Source organism: Protobothrops mucrosquamatus, unplaced genomic scaffold (assembly GCF_001527695.2).
Source record: "Protobothrops mucrosquamatus isolate PMUCROS unplaced genomic scaffold, P.Mucros_1.0 scaffold4348, whole genome shotgun sequence".
Taxonomy (NCBI): Eukaryota; Metazoa; Chordata; class Lepidosauria; order Squamata; family Viperidae; genus Protobothrops; species Protobothrops mucrosquamatus.
The window spans coordinates 4,780-25,932 of NW_015390262.1; the positions used below are offsets into that span (position 1 = coordinate 4,780).

The 21,153-nt window shown below is 47.6% G+C and overlaps 1 protein-coding gene across 1 annotated transcript in view; it reads right to left on the bottom strand.

The window, feature by feature from the left end:
- LOC107298875 (DIS3-like exonuclease 2) overlaps positions 1 to 21,153 on the bottom strand; it is a gene marked incomplete at both ends in the record, with an annotated part of 70,358 nt that overhangs the window by 1,675 nt on the left and 47,530 nt on the right. The window contains 4 exons of the mRNA XM_015828237.1: positions 443 to 575; positions 1,972 to 2,117; positions 3,794 to 3,880; positions 5,039 to 5,222. Of these exons, the coding sequence (XP_015683723.1) occupies positions 443 to 575; positions 1,972 to 2,117; positions 3,794 to 3,880; positions 5,039 to 5,222 (550 nt within the window). The remainder of the gene's footprint in view (positions 1 to 442; positions 576 to 1,971; positions 2,118 to 3,793; positions 3,881 to 5,038; positions 5,223 to 21,153) is intronic.

Consider the following 21,153-nt stretch of genomic DNA (forward strand, 5'->3'; position numbering starts at 1 on the left):
CATCCCCGCGGTCATGTGATCAAAATTCACAATGCTTGGCCACTGGCTTGTATTTACGACAGTTGCAGCATCCCGGGGGTCACGCGACCCCCTTTTTGCCACCGTCGGACAAACAACGGGGAAGTCAGCTTCACTTAAAAACCGTGTCGCTAACTTAAGAACCGCAGTGATTCGCTGAACGACGGTGGCGAGAGAGGTCGAAAAATGGGGGCAAAACCCATCTTGACAAACGTCTCGTTTAGCGACGGAAATGTGGGGCTCCATTGCGGTCATAAATCGAGGACTACCTGCAAATCAATGAAAGAAAGAAAAAAAATTGTGACGTTTCTTCCAGCAGATGGGGGCTACACAAACACAACACACAGCCGATTTTTAGAGTCCCCCCCACCCCCCCAGCCTGTCCCTCCCCTCCGAGGCCCCGAACAGCCCTGGGGCCCCTGACCTTGACAAACACGCCGAAGAAGAGATCGACGCTGAGCTCCTGCACCCGCTTGGAAGCCATCTTCCGATCGTTGCAGTGCTCCGCGTGCTTCTGCATCTCGGCCTTCTCCATCCGTGGGGCAGGAGCCAGCCCTGGAAAAGAGACACCTTCGGGTTGGAAGCCGCCTGGGAAAGACACCGGCTTCCCCCCCCCCCCCATTTCTGTGGGGCGGTAGGTACAGAGCACAGCCTTCCATCCTTCCGTGAGCTACGGAAAGAACCTGAAGCGGTTTTTGATTGGCCGGGAAAAGGAACATGCAAGGAGAGTCACTTTGGAGCAGGGATTAAGGGGTTGGGCTAGAAATCAGAAGACGGGGAGTAAAGCCGGCTGGGTGACTTTGGGCCAATCACCAGGAGACGGTGAGTTCTAGTCCCGCCTTAGGCATGAGAGCCAGCTGGGTGACTTTGGGCCAATCATTGGGAGACGGTGAGTTCTAGTCCCACCCTAGGCATGGAAGCCAGCTGGGTGACTTTGGGCCAGCTGGGTGACTTTGGGCCAATCACCAGGAGACGGGGAGTTCTAGTCCCGCCTTAGGCATCAGAGCCAGCTGAGTGACTTTGGGCCAATCACCAGGAGATGGTGAGTTCTAGTCCTGCCTTAGGCATGAAAGCCAGCTGGGTGACTTTGGGCCAATCACCAGGAGACAGTGAGTTCTAGTCCCGCCTTAGGCATGAAAGCCAGCTGGGTGACTTTGGGTCAATCACCAGGAGACGGTGATTGAGAGTCGGCTGAGAGTCGGCTGAGAGTCGGCTGAGTGACTTTGGGCCAATCGCCAGGAGATTGGGAGTTCTAGTCCCACCTTAGGCACGAGAGCCAGCTGGGTGACTTTGGGCCAATCACCAGGAGACGGTGAGTTCTAGTTCTGCTTTAGGCCTGAAAGCTGGCTCAGTGACTTTGGGCAATTCTCTTCCCCCCCCCTCTCTCTGTGTCTGTCTGTCTCTCTCTCTCAGCCTAATCTACCTCAGAGGGCTGTTGTGGGAAAAAGAGAAGGATGAAGGTGTGCTGGATATGTTCGCCTCCTGGAATTATTTGTAAAAATAATAAAGATGAGATGAATGAATGAATGAATGAATGAATGAATGAATGAATGAACGAACGAACGAACGAATGGTGGTTGGAATCTGGCAACCTATCCAGTGACACCATCAGGATCTTTATGCTCTGACCTGGCAGAAGAGAAGATCCGGTACCGGCTCAAATTCCCCTCGACCACAGACTTCCCCAAAGGCGGGCTAAGAACGATGGGTACTGTAGTCTGGGACCACCTGAAGGGCATTGCATTGAGGAAGGTGCGAGATGGGATGGTCACAGGTTGGAACCGTAGAAATTCTGAACACCTGAAGTTGAGGGTCTTAAGGGGTCGGTCGGTACGACCGACCCCTTAAGACCCTCAACTTCAGGTGTCTAGAATTTCACCGGTTCCGACCTATGGGGACGGGATAGGAAAGAATCTCCGTTCGTCAGGCGGGAAGTAGGACTTTTTGAGTGGTAGGGAAGCCGAGAGCAGCCGGTGGACCACAATGTCCGGGAACCGGCGGATGGGCGACGTAAAGTGGGTGTAGAGAGGCACGTTGAGGGCGTAGTGCCGGAAGAGAGCCTCGTTGTTCAGCATGCCGGTGCAGAAATAGACCGCCATCTGCAAAGAGGGAGGACAGATCAGAAGCTACCGACAGGCAGGCTGGGAAGGAAGATGGCTGACAGGGAAAGAGCCGCAAAGTTTTAGGAAGAGCAGGATGAGGCGGGGAAGGGACACTCGGAGGCCTCTCTCCATCCCAGGGAACATCCAGGAGGTCTGGATGCCAGTCCAGGAAAAACTTTTTCTTACGGGGGCGTCCGTTATAACAGGGCTTTTCAACCTTTTCACCCATTGTACCACTTTTAGGATATGGCAACATCCGAGGACCACCAGTCGCCTAGCAAGGTGTCAAAAACTTGATAAAGTACAGGTAGTCCTTGACTTACAACAGTTCGCTTAGTGACGGTTTGAAGTTACAATGGCACTGAAAAAAAGGGCCCCCCAAGCCACAGCCGAGCAAGACACCTGCCTGCCCGCCCGGCGGTGCTCTTCCTCCTATCCGAGGTTTTCATTGTTGTGAGCATTTCTGTTGAGGATTGGCAGCGGGGGTGGGGTGGGGGGTGTTTGGTTTTTATTCCCCCCGTCTGCTGGGTGGTTGCAGCAGGTTTTGGTCACTTCAGATGACCCTGGGACACTGTGACCGTCATAAATATGAATCAGTTGCCAAGCATCTGAGTGTAAATCACAAGACCCTGGAGAGGCTGCAACATTCCAGCTGATCAGCGCTTCTTCTGGGCTCAGCAGAAGCGTCAGGATCAGTGCCGAGCTCCAGTTGGATCCTGGCGCTGATCCTGGTGCTTCCGCTGAGCCCTGACAGCCCTGCAGCTCCAGCTGTCTCTCGCTCCGGCTTGTGTGTTGCTGCCACCGGTTCAGCTCATTCCCCTCCCCCGCTATCCCTTTTCTAGGATGGTCGCGTACCACCTGCCAGGTGCCCATGTACCACAGGTGGTGCCCGTACCACTGGTTGAAAAGCCCTGCGTTATAAGACTTGAAGTCCACACGTCTGAAGTTTGATGAGGCTGGATACCCCCCTGCTTTATACTTTAATATAAATCAGACACCTCCTCTAAGCCGAGGCCCCCGAGATGGGTGGCCAATGTATTAAATAAAACAAGATAATTTTAAATTGAATCAATAAAATAAAATAAATTTAAATTGAATAAAAATGAATTTTAATTTAATTAATAAAACAAAATAAATTTGAACTGCATCAATAAAATTTGAACTGCATCAATAAAATAAATTTGAATTGAATCAATAAAATAAAATGTAATTTAATTAATCAAATAAATTTGAACAATCAATAAAATAAATTTGAATTGAATCAATAAAATAAAATTTAATTTAATCAAATAAATTTGAACTGAATCAATAAAATACAATTTAATTTAATTAATCAAATAAAATAAATTTGAATTGAATCGATAAAATAAATTTGAACTGAATCAATAAAATAAATTGGAACTGAATCAATAAAATAAAATTTAATTTAATTAATAAAGTAAAACTTGAATTGAATCAATAAAATAAGATAAATCGAATCAATAAAATAAATTTAAGTTTAAGAAAATAAATTTGATAAATAAAATAAAATAAATTTAAATTTAAGAAATAAAAAATAAATGTAAATAAAACAAAATAATTTTAAATAAAATGAAATCAATTTAAATAAAATAAAATAAATCTGATGAATAAAATAAAATACATTTGATGAGTAAAATGACCCTCCTTCCTACCTGCATGGGACGAGAGAACATGTTGGTCAGCACCTCCTTCCTCGCTTCGCTGTATTGGTCGTTCCCAAAGGTTTCATTCAGGCTTTTCTGGAAGAGAGAGAAACAGACACTGGAACTAGGAGGGAAGCCAACATTGCTAGTGATTGTGCATAGCTCCACATGCTGTTTTCCATGCTGTGGCCAGCCATGATCCCAACGAAGGTGTGTGTATTTCTGTTTGGTCTAGTGGTGAAGGCGCTGGTCTAGAAACCAGGAGATGGTGAGTTCTAGTCCCATCTTAGCCATGAAAGCTGGCAGAGTAACTTTGGACCAATCACCAGGAGGGGGCGAGTTCTAGTCCTGCCTTAGGCTAGGTCTAGGACTTAGCCCAGGGGTAGGCAACCTGGGCTCTTTTATGACTTGTGGACTTCAACTCCCAGAATTCCTGAGACAGCCATGCTGAGGGGAAAGGGAGAGGTTTCCAAGCTGAGCCATGCTGGCTCAGGAATTCTGGGAGTTGAAGTCCACGAGTCATGAAGGGGCCATAGTTCCCCCATGCTGGCTGAGGAATTCTGGGAGTTGAAGTCCACCAGTCATGAAGGGGCCATAGTTCCCCCATGCTGGCTCAGGAATTCTGGGAGTTGAAGTCCGCAAGTCATGAAGGGGCCATAGTTCCCTCAGGCTGGCTGAGGAATTCTGGGAGATGAAGTCCATGAGTCATGAAGGGGCCATAGTTCCCCCCTGCTGGCTGAGGAATTCTGGGAGTTGAAGTCCACGAGTCATGAAGGGGCCATAGTTCCCCCATGCTGGCTGAGGAATTCTGGGAGTTGAAGTCCACCAGTCATGAAGGAGCCATAGTTCCCTCATGGTGGCTCAGGAATTCTGGGAGTTGAAGTCCACCAGTCATGAAGGAGCCATAGTTCCCCCACGCTGGCTGAGGAATTCTGGGAGTTGAAGTCCACGAGTCATAAAAGAGCCAAGGTTGCCTACCTCTGACTTAGCCCTAAGGATGGGTAATGAAACATCTGTAAGAAAACAACTAAGCTCAGAGAGCCTTCTCCTCCTCCTCCTTGCCCCCTGATGGTGTTACCTAGTTGGGCAATGAAACGTCTGCAAGAAAACCACCAAGCTCAGAGAACACCAAGGACCCCACAGTCCTCCTCCTCTTCCAAGCCCAAACTTTTGCTGAATGCAGTGGGAGCCCACCTAACTGTCCCCCCTCCTTTGAAAATAAGCTTTTCTCCCCTCCGGCTCCTTTATACTCACGTGTAAGGCCCCAGCACTGGTGCACTCGATCTCCAGGCCCATCTGGTTGCAAAAGGCCATGAGGTCGTGGAGCATCTTGGTCTGGGGCGGGGGATGCCGACGCAGGAGGGCTTTGGCGGGAAAGGCACGGTAAATCCGATGGGCCACCGCCATGTTTGCCAGCAGCATAAATTCTTCCACCAGTCTGGAGCAAGCAGGGAAAAAGCAAAGAGGCGGGTGATGGGCTGCATCATCAGTATGTCCTGCAGGAGTTCAAGTGACCCTGAATTCTGGGGCTGACAGGAGACTAGACAGTCACTTGTCTGAAATGGCACAGGCTCTCATGCTCACGCAGGGGGCTGGACTAGAAGACCTCCCAGGTCCCTTCCAGCTCTATTCTATTCAAAGGAGTCATCTGGATGAAGGGACGAATGCTGGGCTTAACGGTCAAGGCTGCTGGCAGAACAGACTGTGGTTTACAAGGGTTGTTTAATACAGGTGACCCCTTCCCCATTCCAGCCTGACTTTTACAGCCACATCATCTGATGACAGGCGCTTGTGGGTTTGCGCTTGTGGGTCTGATGCTCGTATGGTTTGTGACAGAATTCGCAAACGCTCGTATTTCACCTGTCTAACATGAGCCCTTAGGCTGCATCAACCAAGGGATAGAATCAAGATCAGGTGAAGTATTAATACCACTTTACAAGGCCTTTGGTAAGGCCACACTGGGAATACCGCATCCAGTTTTGGTCACCACGATGTAGAAAAGATGGTGAGACTCTAGAACAGTGGTGGCGAACCTATGGCACGCGTGCCAGAGGCGGCACTCAGAGCCCTCTGTGAGGGCACACGCGCCGTTGCCCAGCCCTGCCTCCCCCTGCAGCCCCCCTGGAGGAGAGTTGCCCCCGGGCGCGGCCTGCACGGAGCAGCACAGCCAAGGACATGGCAGCCGGGCAGCAGGGACAAGACTCTGCCCTCGCGCCCCGTCATGCACAGTTGATGCTGCGGGGCGCGGGCGGAGGGCATGGACCGCCATGGTGCTGCAGGGCCGCCTGGGCCATGGAAGCGGTAGGTGGCCCTGGTGGCGGGCAGGGGGACCGGAGTGGGTGGGGCGGGGTTTTTTGGGGCACTCGGTGTCTAAAAGGTTCGCCATCACTGTTTTAGAAAGAGTGCAGAGAAGAGCAACAAAGATGATTAGGGGACTGGAGGCTAAAACATACAAGGAACGGTTGCTGGAATTGGGTTATGTCCAGTTTAACAAAGAGAAGGACGAGGGGAGACATGATAGCAGTGTTCCAATATCTCAGGGGCTGCCCCAAAGAAGAGGGAGTCAAGCTATTCTCCAAAGCCCCTGAAGGCAGGACAAGAAGCAACGGATGGAAACTCATCAAGGAGAGAAGCAACCTGGAACTAAGGAGAAATTTCCTGACAGTGAGAACAATTAACCAGTGCAACTCCTTGCCACCAGAAGCAGTGAATGCTCCAACACTGGAAGTTTTTAAGAAGAGACTGGACAGCCGTTTGTCTGAAATGGTAGCAGGGGGCTGGAGTAGAAGATCTCCAAGGTCCCTTCCAGCTGTATCCTATCCTATCCCATCCCATCCCATCCCATCCCATCCCATCCTATTCTTTCTCCTATTTTCTATTCTATTCTATTCTATTCTATTCTATTCTATTCTATTCTATTCAATTCTACTCTACTCTACTCTACTCTACTCTACTCTACTCTACTCTACTCTACTCTACTCCACTCCACTCCACTCCACTCCACTCCACTCCACTCCATTCTAGTACAGTGGTGGCGAACCTATGGCACGGGCGCCAGAGGCGGCACTCGGAGCCCTCTCTGTGGGCACATGTGCCGTTGCCCCAGCCTTGCCTCCCCCCGAGACCCCCTCCTCTCCAGCAGCCCCCCTGAAGGAGAGTCGCCCCTGAGTGTGGCCCACACGGAGCAGTGCAGCCAAAGACATGACTCTGCCCTCACACTCCATCATGCAGTTGATGCTGCAGGGCGCAGGCAGAGGGTATGGCTGCCATAGCGCTGCTGGGCTGCCTGGACGATCGGTGGGCCCTGGAGCCGGTGAGTGGTCCTGTGGGCAGGCGGGGTGGGGGATGGGGGGCAGAGTGGGGGCGAGGCAGGGGGATGGAGCGTGGGCGGGGCTAGTTTTTGGGCACTCGTTCTCTAAAAGGTTCGGCATCATTGTTCTAGTATTTCCTTTATATGTAAAATATCCCAAGGCTGATGCTATGTAATGGAACCACCACTGGGTGGCAGCGTTGTTCCCCTTTTTGCACAGACTCCTCTTGTATGAGATCCCACAAAAAAAAAAACGGTCATGTGAACCTGCTCAGGTTTCCAGCCGCACTAGAGGCTCCAAAGACAGATGGCAAACAAGGACTTTTTAGCTCATCTTGTGCCAGAAAGTCCCAATCTTTAGAGACCCCTGAGCCCATCTGGAAATCAGATAGCCTGTTGTGGGCACACTCACAAAACAAAACAAGCAAACATAGATCTCTGGCTGCCGAACACTGGCAGCCAAACAAGCAAACAAAGATGATTGCCGAACACTGGCGGCCAAACAAGCAAACAAAGATGATTGCCGAACACTGGCGGCCAAACAAGCAAACAAAGATGGCTGCCAAACACCGGCAGCCAAACAAGCAAACAAAGATGGCGGCCAAACAAGCAAACAAAGATGGCGGCCGAACACTGGCAGCCAAACAAGCAAACAAAGATGGCGGCCGAACACTGGCGGCCAAACAAGCAAACAAAGATGGCTGCCAAGAGAACAGGGTGCCCTGTTCACAAGTTGACTGCTGTCAGGGGTGAAACCGTCGTTTAGAACAACAATTCTCAACCCTGGCAACTTGAAGATGTGTGGACTTCCAATTCCCAGAATTCCCTGGCCACGGAGGGAATTCTGGGGGTTGAAGTCCATCAATTCTGGCTGGTTAATTCTGGGAATTGAAGTCCACAGCTCATCTTAAAAGTTGCTAAGTTTGAGAAAACACAATTCCAGGGAAGGAGAGATGGTTGCCTCCAGAGTTAATCTGGATCGTGAAAACATTTTTTCCCCCCCTCACAATCCAGCTTTGATCATGAGGACGTTTTTTCCTGATACTCATCCAACCTCTGACTTCCTTTAATTTAAACGTGATTTTTCTCATGAAAATGCTGGGCAACCTTCATCCTTTAGATCTGCTGGTTGTGCATGAGCACCTGCCAGCCAAGCAACTGCTTCTTCTAAGGTTTATCCTTCATCCTCTCCTGCTTGAACAAAGGGGCTGGACTAGAAGGCCTCCAGGGTCCCTTCTATTCTATTCTATTCTATTCTATTCTATTCTATTCTATTCTATTCTATTCTATTCCATTCCATTCCATTCTATTCTCTCTTCTCTTCCAGTCCAGTCTCTATTCTATTCTATTCTATTCTATTCTATTCTATTCTATTCTATTCTATTCTAATCTAATCTAATTCTATTCTATTATTCTAGTCTAGTCCAGTCTCTATTCTATTCTATTCTATTCTATTCTATTCTATTCTATTCTATTCTATTCTATTCTATTCTATTCTATTCTTGTTCTGTTCTATTCCTTTTTTCTATTCTATTCTATTCTATTCTATTCTATTCTATTCTTGTTCTCTTCTATTCCTTTTTTTTCTATTCTATTCTATTCTATTCTATTCTATTCTATTCTATTCTATTCTATTCTATTCTATTCTATTCTATTATTCTATTCTATTCTATTCTATTCTTGTTCTGTTCTATTCCTTTTTTCTATTCTATTCTATTCTGTTCTGTTCTATTCCTCCATACCACATCTAAGTTTTTGTGGTTCAATTGTGTGGTAAATGCTTCTCCAATGACAAGTTTAAGGATGTGTACTTCAACCAGGTCCAGCTTGGATGCCCTCTGTCGGTCAGTAGATCCCGAGATCTTGCCCATTCTAGGTTACTGTTCCCGCCATATCGGCCAAGCCAAACCTGGTACCCAGCATGATGGGATCCATCCCATCAAAGAATTAAGATTTGAACTCGGTACAACCTCTGCCACTTTTAAGATGGGTGGACTTCAGTTCCCAGAATTCCCCAGTCGTAACTGCTGTTCCTTCTTCTTTCTATCAAATATATTCACCATGGCTGGCTGGGGAATTCTGGGAGTTGACGTCCACCCATCTTAACAGTGGCAGAGGTTGAGAAACACACCGTTTCAAGTTGTCCGTTTTGCTTCCCTGCGGTGTTCGTGTGTGTGTGTGTGTGTGTGTGTGTGCATTCAAGTTTGTGCACAGGCTGGGCCTTATGCTCCATTAAGATTAAAAAAAATCACTGATGGAAAAAATACAGGACATCATGGTTCATTAACTTTTTTTCAAAGACTCGACCAATGATTGGACTTTGATGGCTTCAGGGCCCGTTTATTGCCTTACATTAAACTGTGACAGAAAAAAACACAATGAATATATTTGATATAAAGAAAAAGAACAGCAGTTATCGTCTGAGTCACCTCCCTCCCACAGAAACTGAATTAAGCAATCAACAAAAATCATTAGTATCCGGTTCAACCCGGTGCACAATGCCGTGAATTCTGGGTTGTGCTAATGAGATGTACAAGTACTCCTTAATAATAATAATAATAATAATAATAATAATAATAATAATAATAATAATAATAACAACAACAACAACAACAACAACGTTGGAGGGGACCTTGGAGGTCATCTAGTCCAACCCCCTGCTCAGGCAGGAAACCCTATACCATTTCGCACAAATGGCTGTTCAGTCTCTCCTTAAAACCTTCCAGTGTTGGAGCATTCACCGCTTCTGGAGGCAGGCTGTTCCACTGGTTAATTGTTCTCACTGTCAGGAAGTTTCTCCTTAATTCCAGGTTGCTTCTCTCCTTGATTAGTTTCCATCCGTTGCTTCTTATCCTGCCTTCAGGCGCTTTGGAGAATAGCTTGACTCCCTCTTCTTTGGGGCAGCCCCTTCTCTTCTCTTTTCTCTTCTCTTTTCTCCTTTTCTTTCTCTGAGTTTTCAAATGAACCGTCTTAACCCACTTAACCCACTTCCTTCTTTCCTTCCTTCCTTCCTTCTCTTTCTTTCTTCCTTTCTTTCTTTCTTTTTTTTCTTTCTTTCTTTCTCTTTCTTTCTTTTTCTTTCTTTCCTTCCTTCCGTCCTTCCTTCCTTCCCCTCCCCTGCCTTCCCTTCCCTTCTCCTTTTCTTTGTCTGAGTTTTTAAATGAACTGTCTTAACCCACTCCTGGTTTTGTTATACAATCTTCTAAATTATAATTGTGCAGTGTTTTCTTTTCAGCAATGAAAATAATTTTCTTTCTTTCTTTCTTTCTTTCTTTCTTTCTTTCTTTTTCTTTCTCTTCTCTCCCTCCTTCCCTTTTCTTCTCTGCTTTTCTTTCTCTTGAGTTTTTAAATGAACTGTCTTAACCCACTCCTGGTTTTGTTACACAATCTTGTTCACTGCAATTGCAGCATGTTGCTTTTCAGCAATGCACGCATTCTCCTCTTACATTTCAGAAATGCTGCCATCCTGATTAAATTCCTGTAGGCAGAAGGTGTTCGCGTATTAAATAATTCAGGGCACAACTGAACCCTCGCCAGATGTGCGAGAGGATGAATTGGCCTCTGCAGGTGCACCACTAATGGCTGAAATCCTTGACTGAGGAGTTCTGTGAATCTCAGCTTTCGACTACAAGCTGGCTGCACACACCCCGTCCCCAAATTTATCTCTTATTTATCTCTTCAAAACAACATGCCCTCTGCGGCACAATCTTTATGCAACATATCTTTGCACAGAGGGAAATAAAGGGAAATTGAAGCAAGCATTCATGGAATGCTTACCAAGTGTACTAAGTACCGCTTTATGAAGCCTTAGTAAGGCCACATCTGGAATATGGCATCCAGTTTTCGTCACCACATTACAAAAAAGATGTGGAGACTTTGGAAAAAGTGCAAAGAAGAGCAACTAAGATGATTAAAGGCCTAGAGACTAAAACATAGGAAGAACGTCTGCGGGATTTGGGTAGGGCCAGTCTAGAGAAAAGAAGGACTGGAGGGGGGGACATGATAGCAGTATTTCAGTATTTGAGGGGCTCCCACAAAGAAGAGGGGGTCAACCTATCTTCCAAAGCACCAGAATGCAGGACAAGAAGCAACGGATGGAAATTAATCAAGGAGAGAAGCAACCTGGAATTAAGGAGAAACTTCCTGACAATGAGGACGATTTGTCAACACTGCTAACATCGGATGTTTTGCATTGACAACAGATGGAAATGTAGCCCTCTTTTTCCCTTTCCCTTTTAGAGTTAGATAATGCTGGGAAGAGTGTGTGTGAATGAGAGTCTAGCTAGACCAGGGGTAGGCAACCTTGGCTCTTTTATGACTCATGGACTTCAACCCCCAGAATCCCTCAGCCAGCATGGCTCAGCTTGGAAACCTCTCCCTTTCCCCTCAGCATGGCTGGCTCAGGAATTCTGGGAGTTGAAGTCCATGAGTCATAAAGCGGCCTAGGCCTAGGGCAGGCAACCTTGGCTCTTTTATGACTGATGGACTTCAACTCCCAGAATTCCTCAGCCAGCGTGGGGAAACTATGGCCCCTTCATGACTGGTGGACTTCAACTCCCAGAATTCCTGAGCCAGCATGGGGGAACTATGTCCCCTTCATGACTCATGGACTTCAACCCCCAGAATTCCTCAGCCAGCATGGCTCAGCTTGGAAACCTCTCCCTTTCCCCTCAGCATGGCTGGCTCAGGAATTCTGGGAGTTGAAGTCCATGAGTCATAAAAGAGCCAAGGTTGCCTACCCCTGAGCTAGACATAACAACACTAAGCTTAGCATGAGAATCAAGGTTATTGAGGCCAGAGCTGATAAAGAATTGGCAGGCTGGAGAGCTGGAGAGGAAGCCCAAGCTTCAAGCTAATTGGGGAATGTGATTTATGACTGTTAATTGGAGGAGGGAATTGTGCTTTGATACTACGTGCCCGGGGAGGGGAATTCAGTTTTTGGCTTTGATTATGCAGTGCCGATATTCTGCTACTCGAATAAAAGATTCTTTAAGGTAAACAACGCCTCAAAGTTCTTCTGAAGAGTTTCATCTGTCAGAACCATGACATGATTAACCAGTGGAACAGCTTGCCACCAGAAGTTGTGGGTGCTTCATCACTGGAGGTTTTTAAGAAGTGACTGGACAGCCACTTGTCTGGAATGGTATAGGGTTTCCTGCCTGAGCAGGAGGCTGGACTAGAAGACCTCCAAGGTCCCTTCCAGCTCGATTCTGATTCTGATTCTAGAATGATCCATTCGCTCTCACTTTGAGCGCGGTTACTGCCGAACGCTGATGCAGGAAGCCGAGCGCTGATGGTGTCTCCTGCTCATGAAATCTTACGCCAGGCTGAGAGGCCGGCATGCAGTCAGCGAGAATCGTTTCTCCGCGCTGGAGGTTTGTGGACAAACGGTGGAGAAGGGAAGCTTTATTTTTCCACCATCTTCCCAGGAGAAAGAGATGGGAAAAAAAGAGCAGCGGAGAAGAAAAGTTTTATGGACCTTGGCAGGAGAACAACCCGTCCAGTCCTAGACAGCGAAATGCATGTAGTCCTCGACTTAACGACCACAACCGAGCCCAAGGTTTCTCTTCCTAAGCGCGACAGTCGTTAAGTGAGTTTTGCCCCATTTTACGAACTTTCGCCCCCGTTGTTAATCGCGGTGCTTGTAAAGTCAGTTGTGAATAGAATCTGGCTTCCCCATCAACTCCGCTTGTCAGAATGTCGCAAAAGGGGGTCACGTGATCCCCCGTCGTAAATACGACTCAGTTTGCCGAGCATCTGAATTTTGATCATGTGACCGCGGGGATGGCCACAACGGTCATTAAGTGTGAAAAACAGTCCCAGGTCACTTTTTTCAGTGCCATCGTATTTCAAGCGGTCACAAAACGAACTAAGTCGGGGACGGCCTGTATTGTCGTTACTTATTCTCCCATTTCTCTTCGCCCCGACGTTCTCCATTGCCCTGCCGACGTCTTTCGCTTGGATTTCAAACCAGGGAGGGATATTTTTAACTTTCCTCACGTTCCACCACATCGACCGCCGTCTTCCGTTCACGGGATGCATCCCGCCGTATCTCCAGTGCCGAGTAAGGAGATATTCCGCCTCAAGCAAGGAAAGGATGATTAAATCATCTCCCGGCTGACTTCCCAGCCACTCAGCTGGCGGACAGGAAGACAAACGGAAATCATTCTCACTGGCTCACAATACCAGCAAAGCGGTAAAGAAATCAAATGAGGACGCCGATAGGTTTTGCACGATCCTTTGGGTGAACCCGTCAAGGGGAGACTCCTGGCTGCTTCCTCTGTACTTATTAACATTATTAAGAAGTGTTAATTAGTTCATTAAACACGGAGGAGGGGGGAAGAGAGCAGATTTCAGGTTGGCCAAGGGTCTGTTTGTGAGAATCAAGAGACAAACACATAGCCTACATTTTACAGATTAAGCCCTCGACGTAACAACAGTTTGTTTAGCGACCGTTCGAAATACGACGGCACTGAAAAAAGGGACTTCTGACCGTTTTTCATACTTTAACGACCGTTGCATCCTCCCCAGGGTCATGTGATAACTACGTGGCAAACCAGCTCGTATTTATGATGGTTGCAGTGTCCCCGGAGGTCACGTTTTGAGTCCTTCTGACAGGGAAAGTCCGTGGGGGAACGCTAGATTCGCTTAACAATTTTGCCAAGAAAGGTGGTAAAACGGGGCAAAAGTCACGTAACAAATTTCTCACTTAGCAACGTAAATTTTGGGCTCCATTGCGGTCGTACGTTGAGGACTACCTTTAGTATTTATCCGGGGTTGCTTAATGTTGGGAGTTAATCCCTTCCTTTCCTGCCCAATCGAAAGCTGACCTGACCTGACATAACTTCCCCATCACAACACCCATCACAAGCTTCTCTCTGGGTGAATTTGAGCCAATCTCCTGGAGACGGTGAGTTCTAGTCCCACCCTAGGCATGGAAGCCAATTGGGTGACTTTGGGCCAATCACCGGGAGATGGTGAGTTCTAGTCCTACCCTAGGCACGGAAGCCAGTTGGGTGACTTTGGGCCAATCTCCTGGAGACGGTGAGTTCTAGTCCCACCTTAGGCATGGAAGCCAATTGGGTGACTTTGGGCCAATCACTGGGAGACGGTCAGTTCTAGTCCCACCCTAGGCACGGAAGCCAGTTGGGTGACTTTGGGCCAATCACCGGGAGATGGTGAGTTCTAGTCCCACCTTAGGCACGAAAGCCAGTTGGATGACTTTGGGCCAATCACTGGGAGACGGTGAGTTCTAGTCCCACCCTAGGCACGAAAGCCAGTTGGATGTCTTTGGGCCAATCACCGGGAGACGGTGAGTTCTAGTCCCACCCTAGGCACGGAAGCCAGTTGGGTGACTTTGGGCCAATCACCGGGAGACGGTGAGTTCTAGTCCCACCCTAGGCAGGGAAGCCAGTTGGGTGACTTTGGGCCAATCACCGGGAGACGGTGAGTTCTAGTGTTGGATACGTTCGCAGCCTCGCGTTATTTGCAAAAAAAAAAAAAAAAAAGAACAAAGGTGGGAAAGAAATAAATACGTGCATAAATAAATAAATAAAAACGGGCGTTGAGAAAGCCACTCCGTCATCCTCCCCCCACCCGAACCCCATTTCCTCCCGAGACAGCCAGATGGCAAAGGCCTAATGAAGGCGGGCCGGGTGATGGGTGCGCAGCGTGGATCTTGCCTCCCCCCACCCACCCCCAAACGAGCACCGAAGCCCATTGCAATGCCTGAAAGGCTGTCGCTCTCTCCCCCACAGCCGAGCTGCGGGAGCTGGAGATGAGTAATTATGTTCCGCAGTTATTAAATGTTTCCTTGCAGGCCAATTTAGCAGCTAATCTTTGTGAAACGCTGAGCAGCCGCGTTTGCAGAGCGGAGCCAGGAACAGGCCATTAAATCGAGATTTGCTACAGTGGCTCTCGACTGTCGCCTCCCGAGAGCTGCAATTTGCAAGTCTCTCTTGGTGTTCGGCTCATAATGACCAGCGCTTACCCAGACAGACTGGTACACACACACAAACACTGATACACACACACACACACACAAAAAAAACACACCCCACCCGATGCTGCAGTAACCCCAGACCACAGAAGCCGCCACACTGCAGATCTTAAGAGGGAGGTGTCGCCTTTGCGTCACACGGCAGAGCAACGCCCCAAGGAGTACAAGCAGTACTTGACTTACAACAGTTCGTTTAAGGACCGTTCAAACTTACAACTAGCACCGGACAAAGTGACGTGGCCAATAAAGGAGAAGTTCAGAAACAAAGGAGGAGGAGGAGGAGGAGGAGGAGGAGGAGGAGGAGGAGGAGGAGGAGCAGCACGACGACGACGACGACTCTGGGGTCCTTGGTTCTCTGAGCTTAGTGGTTTTCTTGCAGACATTTCATAACCGAACTAGGTAACATCATCAGGGCTAGAAGGGAGAGAGGGTTTGTGGAGAGGAGGAGGAGGAGGAGGAGGAGGAGGAGGAGGAGGGAAAAAGGGAAAGGGCTGTGGGGTCCTCAGTGTTCTCTGAGCTTGCTTGTTTTCTTGCAGACGTTTTATTATCATCAGTTCTAGAGGAGTGAAGAGTGAGGAAGAGGAAGAGGAGGAGGACTTTGCTGGTCAGAAGGTTGCAAAAGCGGAATCACGTGACCTCCCCCAGACACTGAGACCGTCGTAAATACGAGTCGGTTGTCAAGCATCTGAATTTTGATCACATGACCCTGGGGATGTTGCAGGGGTCATAAGTTACTTGAGGGATCCTTCTGGCGCTGATGATGTTACCTAGTTGGGTCATGAAACATCTGCAAGGAAACCATCCAACTCAGAGAGCACCCAGGACCCCAGTCGTCGTCGTCGTCGTCCTCCTCCTCCTCCTCCTCCTCCTCCTCCTCCTCTTCTTCCCTCATTCTAGCACTGATGATGTAACCTAGTTGGGTCATGAAATGTCTGCAAAGAAACCACCAAGCTCAGAGAGCACCCAGGACCCCACAGTCCTCCTCCTCCTCCCTCATTCTACCACTGATGATGTAACCTAGTTGGGTCATGAAATGTCTGCAAAGAAACCACCAAGCTCAGAGATCACCAAGAACCCCACAGTCCTCCTCCTCCTCCTCCTCCTCCCCCTCCCTCATTCTACCACTAATGATGTAACCTAGTCGGGTCACGAAACGTCTGCAAGGAAACCACCCAGCTCAGAAAGCACCCAGGGACCCCTTCGGATTGAAAAGTGTAAAAAAACCAACTTTGGGCCACCTCAGGAAGAGGCGACGGGTGCCCTGAGGAGATCTGAGAGGACAACTCCCCCTCAGCCCGAACGGATGGTCTGAATCAGATGGGACATCTGGAGTTGATTATTTTGAAGCCGAGGCTGCCGAACGGAGGCTCCTCCTCTTCAAAAGCTAAATATTTTTCAAGAGCAAAATATTGGAGAAGCTCCAGCCTAGGGCTTTTTCCTAGAAAAAAGGATGCTGGCTGAGGTAGGATTTGGGATGACTTCAACGAGTGAGGTTTGGCTTTCAATGCCCACCTCTCTCTTCAGCAAAGGAGCTTTGTTGAGGTAAAATGAGGGTCTTCAAACTTGGCAACTTTAAGACTGGTGGACTTCAACTCCCAGAATTCCTCAGCCAGCAATGCTGGCTGAGGAATTCTGGGAGTTGAAGTCCACCAGTCTTAAAGTTGCCAAGTTTGAAGACCCCTGAGCTAGAACTTGCACTGAGTCAAGATGATCACCTACCATCTTTTAAACCTGCCCTTAGCACAGTTGTCATTCTAAGCCAGGGGTAGGCAACCTTGGCTCTTTTATGACTGGTGGACTTCAACTCCCAGAATTCCTGAGCCAGCATGGGGGAAGCTATGGCCCCTTCATGACTCGTGGACTTCAACTTCCGGAATTCCTGAGCCAGCATGGGGGAACTACGGCCTCTTCATGACTCATGGACTTCAACTCCCAGAATTCCTGAGCCAGCATGGGGGAACTATGGCCCCTTTGTGACTGGTGGACTTCAACTCCCAGAATTCCTGAGTCAGCATGGCTCAGCTTAGAAACCTCTCCCTTTCCCCTCAGCATGGCTGGCTCAGGAATTCTGGGAGTTGAAGTCCACCAGTCATAAAAGAGCCAAGGTTGCCTACCCCTGTATCTAGGCACAACACTTAAGACTCCCTGAATCAGAATCAAGTCGTCCTCGACTTTCTGACCGTTCATTTAGTGACCCAAGTTACAACAGCACTAAAAAAGTGACTTATGAGTTTTTTCACACAAAGCACGGCAGCATTAGTACCGCTTTATATAAAGCCTTAGCAAGGCCACACCTGGCATACAGCATCCAGTTTTGGTCACCACACTATAAAAAAGATGTGGAGACTTTGGGAAAAAGAGCCGAGAAGAGCAACTAAGATGATCCAAGGCCTGGAGACTAAAAGATATTGCGGGAATTGGTTGCAGGAATTGGGTATGGTCAGTCTGGAGAAAAGAAGGACTGGGGGGGGACACATGATAGCAGTCTTCCAGTATTTGAGGGGCTGCCACAAAGAAGAGGGGGTCAACGTATCTTCCAAAGCACCAGAAGGCAGGACAAGAAGCAATGGATGGAAACTGATCAAGGAGAGAAGCAACCTGGAATTAAGGAGAAACTTCCTAACAGTGAGGACAATTAACCAGTGGAACAGCCTGCCACCTCCAACACTGGAGGTTTTTAAGAAAAGACTGGACAGCCACCTATCTGAAATGGTATAGGGTCTCCTGCTTGAGCAGGGGGTTGGACTAGATGACTTCTAAGGCCCCTTCCAGCTCTATTCTGATTCTGATCCCCGTGGTCACAGGATCAAAATTCAGACACTTGGCAACTGGTATGTATATATGACGGTTGCAGTGTTCCCGGGTGGGTCACGTGATCCCCTTTTGCGACCTTCTGACAAGCAAAATCAATGAGGGAAGCCAGATTCACTTAACAACCGTGTGACTAACTTAACAACCGCAGGTGATTCACTTAACAACTGTAGCAAGAGAGGTTGTAAAAACGGGGCAAGACTTACTTAACTGTCCGGCTTAACAACATCGATGTTGGGCTCAGATGTGGTCGTAAGTCAAGGACTAATAGTCTAATAATAATAAATAATTATACTAGATAGATAGATAGATAGATAGATAGATAGATAGATAGATAGATAGATAGATAGATAGATAGATAGATAGATAGATAGATAGATATACACAAATAAAAGTAATACATTGGTGGGTGATGGGACCACTTTGTTCCACCTGTTCAGCAAGTATTTCTCACCCTCAGCAACTTCAAAATGAGTGGACTTCAACTCCCAGAATTCTCCAGCCAAGCATGTTATCTCTGCCTCAGCTGCAAAGGCTGCTGGGAAAATATTCACATCTCCCACTTCAAGTGAGAGAGGACTGGGGGGGGGGGGAGGAATTGTCCAAAAGTGGAGAATTGGAAACATGTGATGCAACTCCAACGACTCTCTGACTAATTTTATTTTTTTTATTTTGACTGATGAAGCTACTTGGACGAGTAACGAAACGTCTCAGATTAACAAACTTCGGTCCAGTTGCCATGATTTAACCTTTTTAAGATACTTTTGGCCCGGGTGATTGAGTTCTTCATTGACATATTGCAATACATTTTGGGGAGAAACCCCTGCAAGTTGGTTTGGCAAGAGTTGGTACTTTCCAATGACTGATTCTCTGCCTATTTTTATATATATATATATATTTTGACTGATGCAGTTACTTCAAACGTCTCAGATTTAACAAACTTTGATCCCGTTTTTAGATACATGTGATGAAAGCTCCACCTCTTTTTAATATGCATCACAAATGGGCGGAGCTTCTCTGGCCTAGTGGTAGCAGCCATCTTGACTTTTTTGACCACTTTCCCTGTGGCCCCCCTGCCACAGGACCATACACAGAAAATACACTCTTTCCTAGAAAGTCTGCTGCACGAAGAGGGAAAACAAACCAAAAGGCATTCAAACAAGCCAAGATTATTTTGAATAGACTTTTTCATCATCGTCGTCATCATGGTCAATCATTATATTTGCATCCTGTTTTTCCACTGAAACCAGGGATCTTCAAACTTGGCCCTTATATGACTTTATGACTTGTGGACTTTAACACCCAGAATTCCTGAGTCGGCATGGGGGAACTATGGCCCCTTCATGACTCGTGGACTTCAACTCCCAGAATTCCTCAGCCAGCGTGGGGGAACTATGGCCCCCCTCATGACTGGTGGACTTCAACTCCCAGAATTCCTGAGCCAGCATGGGGGAACTATGGCCCCTTCATGACTCGTGGACTTCAACTCCCAGAATTCCTCAGCCAGCGTGGGGGAACTATGGCCCCTTCATGACTTGCGGACCAACTCCCAGAATTTCTCAGCCAGCCACGCCTGGCTGAGGAATTCTGGGAGTTGAAGTCCGCAAGTCATAAAAGGGCCAAGTTTGAAGACCCCTGATTAAAACAGTGTTTCTCAACCTCAGCCACTTTAAGAGGCATGGACGTCAACTCCCAGAATTCCCCAGCCAGCATACCCAGATGGGGAATTCTGGGACCTGCAGTCCACAAATGCTGCTTGGGGAATTCTGGGAGTTGAAGTCTTCTACTCGTCTGAAAATTGCTGAGGTTGAAAAAACACGGCGCTAAAAACGCTCCACAATAAATAAAGCAGAACAGGTGTAAAAAAAAAAAAAGACAAATTGGGAACAGCGACAGCCGTCAGATTAAATTTATTTCAGCAGCAAACCAGCTTAGAGGCCCACAATTTCTCTGAATTAAAAGGCCTTTGTTTGGCCCTAGGGGAGCAAGCCGGCGTCCATCTTTGCAATGTCTCTCTGTTAATGAAAGGGTTTTTTTAACTTTTTCACCTGCTAAGTGACTGTCTCTTGATGCGCTTAAATGAGGGCAGCATGAATTGTCACCCACCCCCCTTCAGGCCACATCTTGGTAAATGGACAAAGCTGCCGGGAACAGGATGTGTATGTGTGAATGTGTGCGTTTGCCTGTTTGGAATTGCTTGCTGTTGCCACACATCACTGGAGCCATTATAAATTCTTGCTGCTTCAAATCACCTTTTTTGAATGTGAGAAGATGCAGCGTGTATAACACTCAAGTTGTTTTTCAACCTCAGCAATTTTCAGACGAGTAGAAGACTTCAACGCCCAGAATTCCCCAAGCAGCATTTGTGGACTGCAGGTCCCAGAATTCCCTGTCTAACTATGCTGGCTGGGGAATTCTGGGAGTTGACGTCCATGCCTCTTAAAGTGGCGGAGGTTGAGAAACACGGTTTTAATCAAGGGGTCTTCAAACTTGGCCCTTTTACGACTTGTGGACTTCAACTCCCAGAATTCCTCAGCCAGCCTCCATTTTGTTTGTTAGATTTAAGACAGGGGTCTTCAAACCTGGCCCTTTTATGACTTGTGGACTTCAACTCCCAGAATTCCTCAGCCAGCCTCCATTTTGTTTGTTAGATTTAAGACAGGGGTCTTCAAACCTGGCCCTTTTATGACTTGTGGACTTCCTCAGCCAGCCTCCATTTTGTTTGTTAGATTTAAGACAGGGGTCTTCAAACTTGGCCCTTTTATGACTTGTGGACTTCAACTCCCAGAATTCCTCAGCCAGGCACACGTGCCTGGCTGAGGAATTCTGGGAGTTGAAGTCCACAAGTCATAAAAGGGCCTTGTTTGAGGACCCCTGGTTTAAAAGATTTTGGAGGCACAGATTCTCCCATGAGGCGGGCAAACCTTCAGAAATTGGGGTGCATTCCCCACCCTCAATTTTCTCTCTTACAGACTGGAAAGGCCCATTTCTGTTTTTAAACCAGGCACTGTTTTCCATTCTGATGAAACTCAGTTCAATCAAAGTTATCTCAAGTTCAATTAGTGAAGAATTCAGGATCAGAAATAGCAGCTAGGGATAGGCCCTTCCGTTCTCTAGGCAGCTTGGCCTGAAGGCAGCACAAGAAGCAACGGATGGAAACTAATCAAGGAGAGAAGCAACCTGGAACTAAGGAGAAACTTCCAGATAGTGAGGGCAAATTAAACAGTGGAACAACCTGCCTCCAGAAGC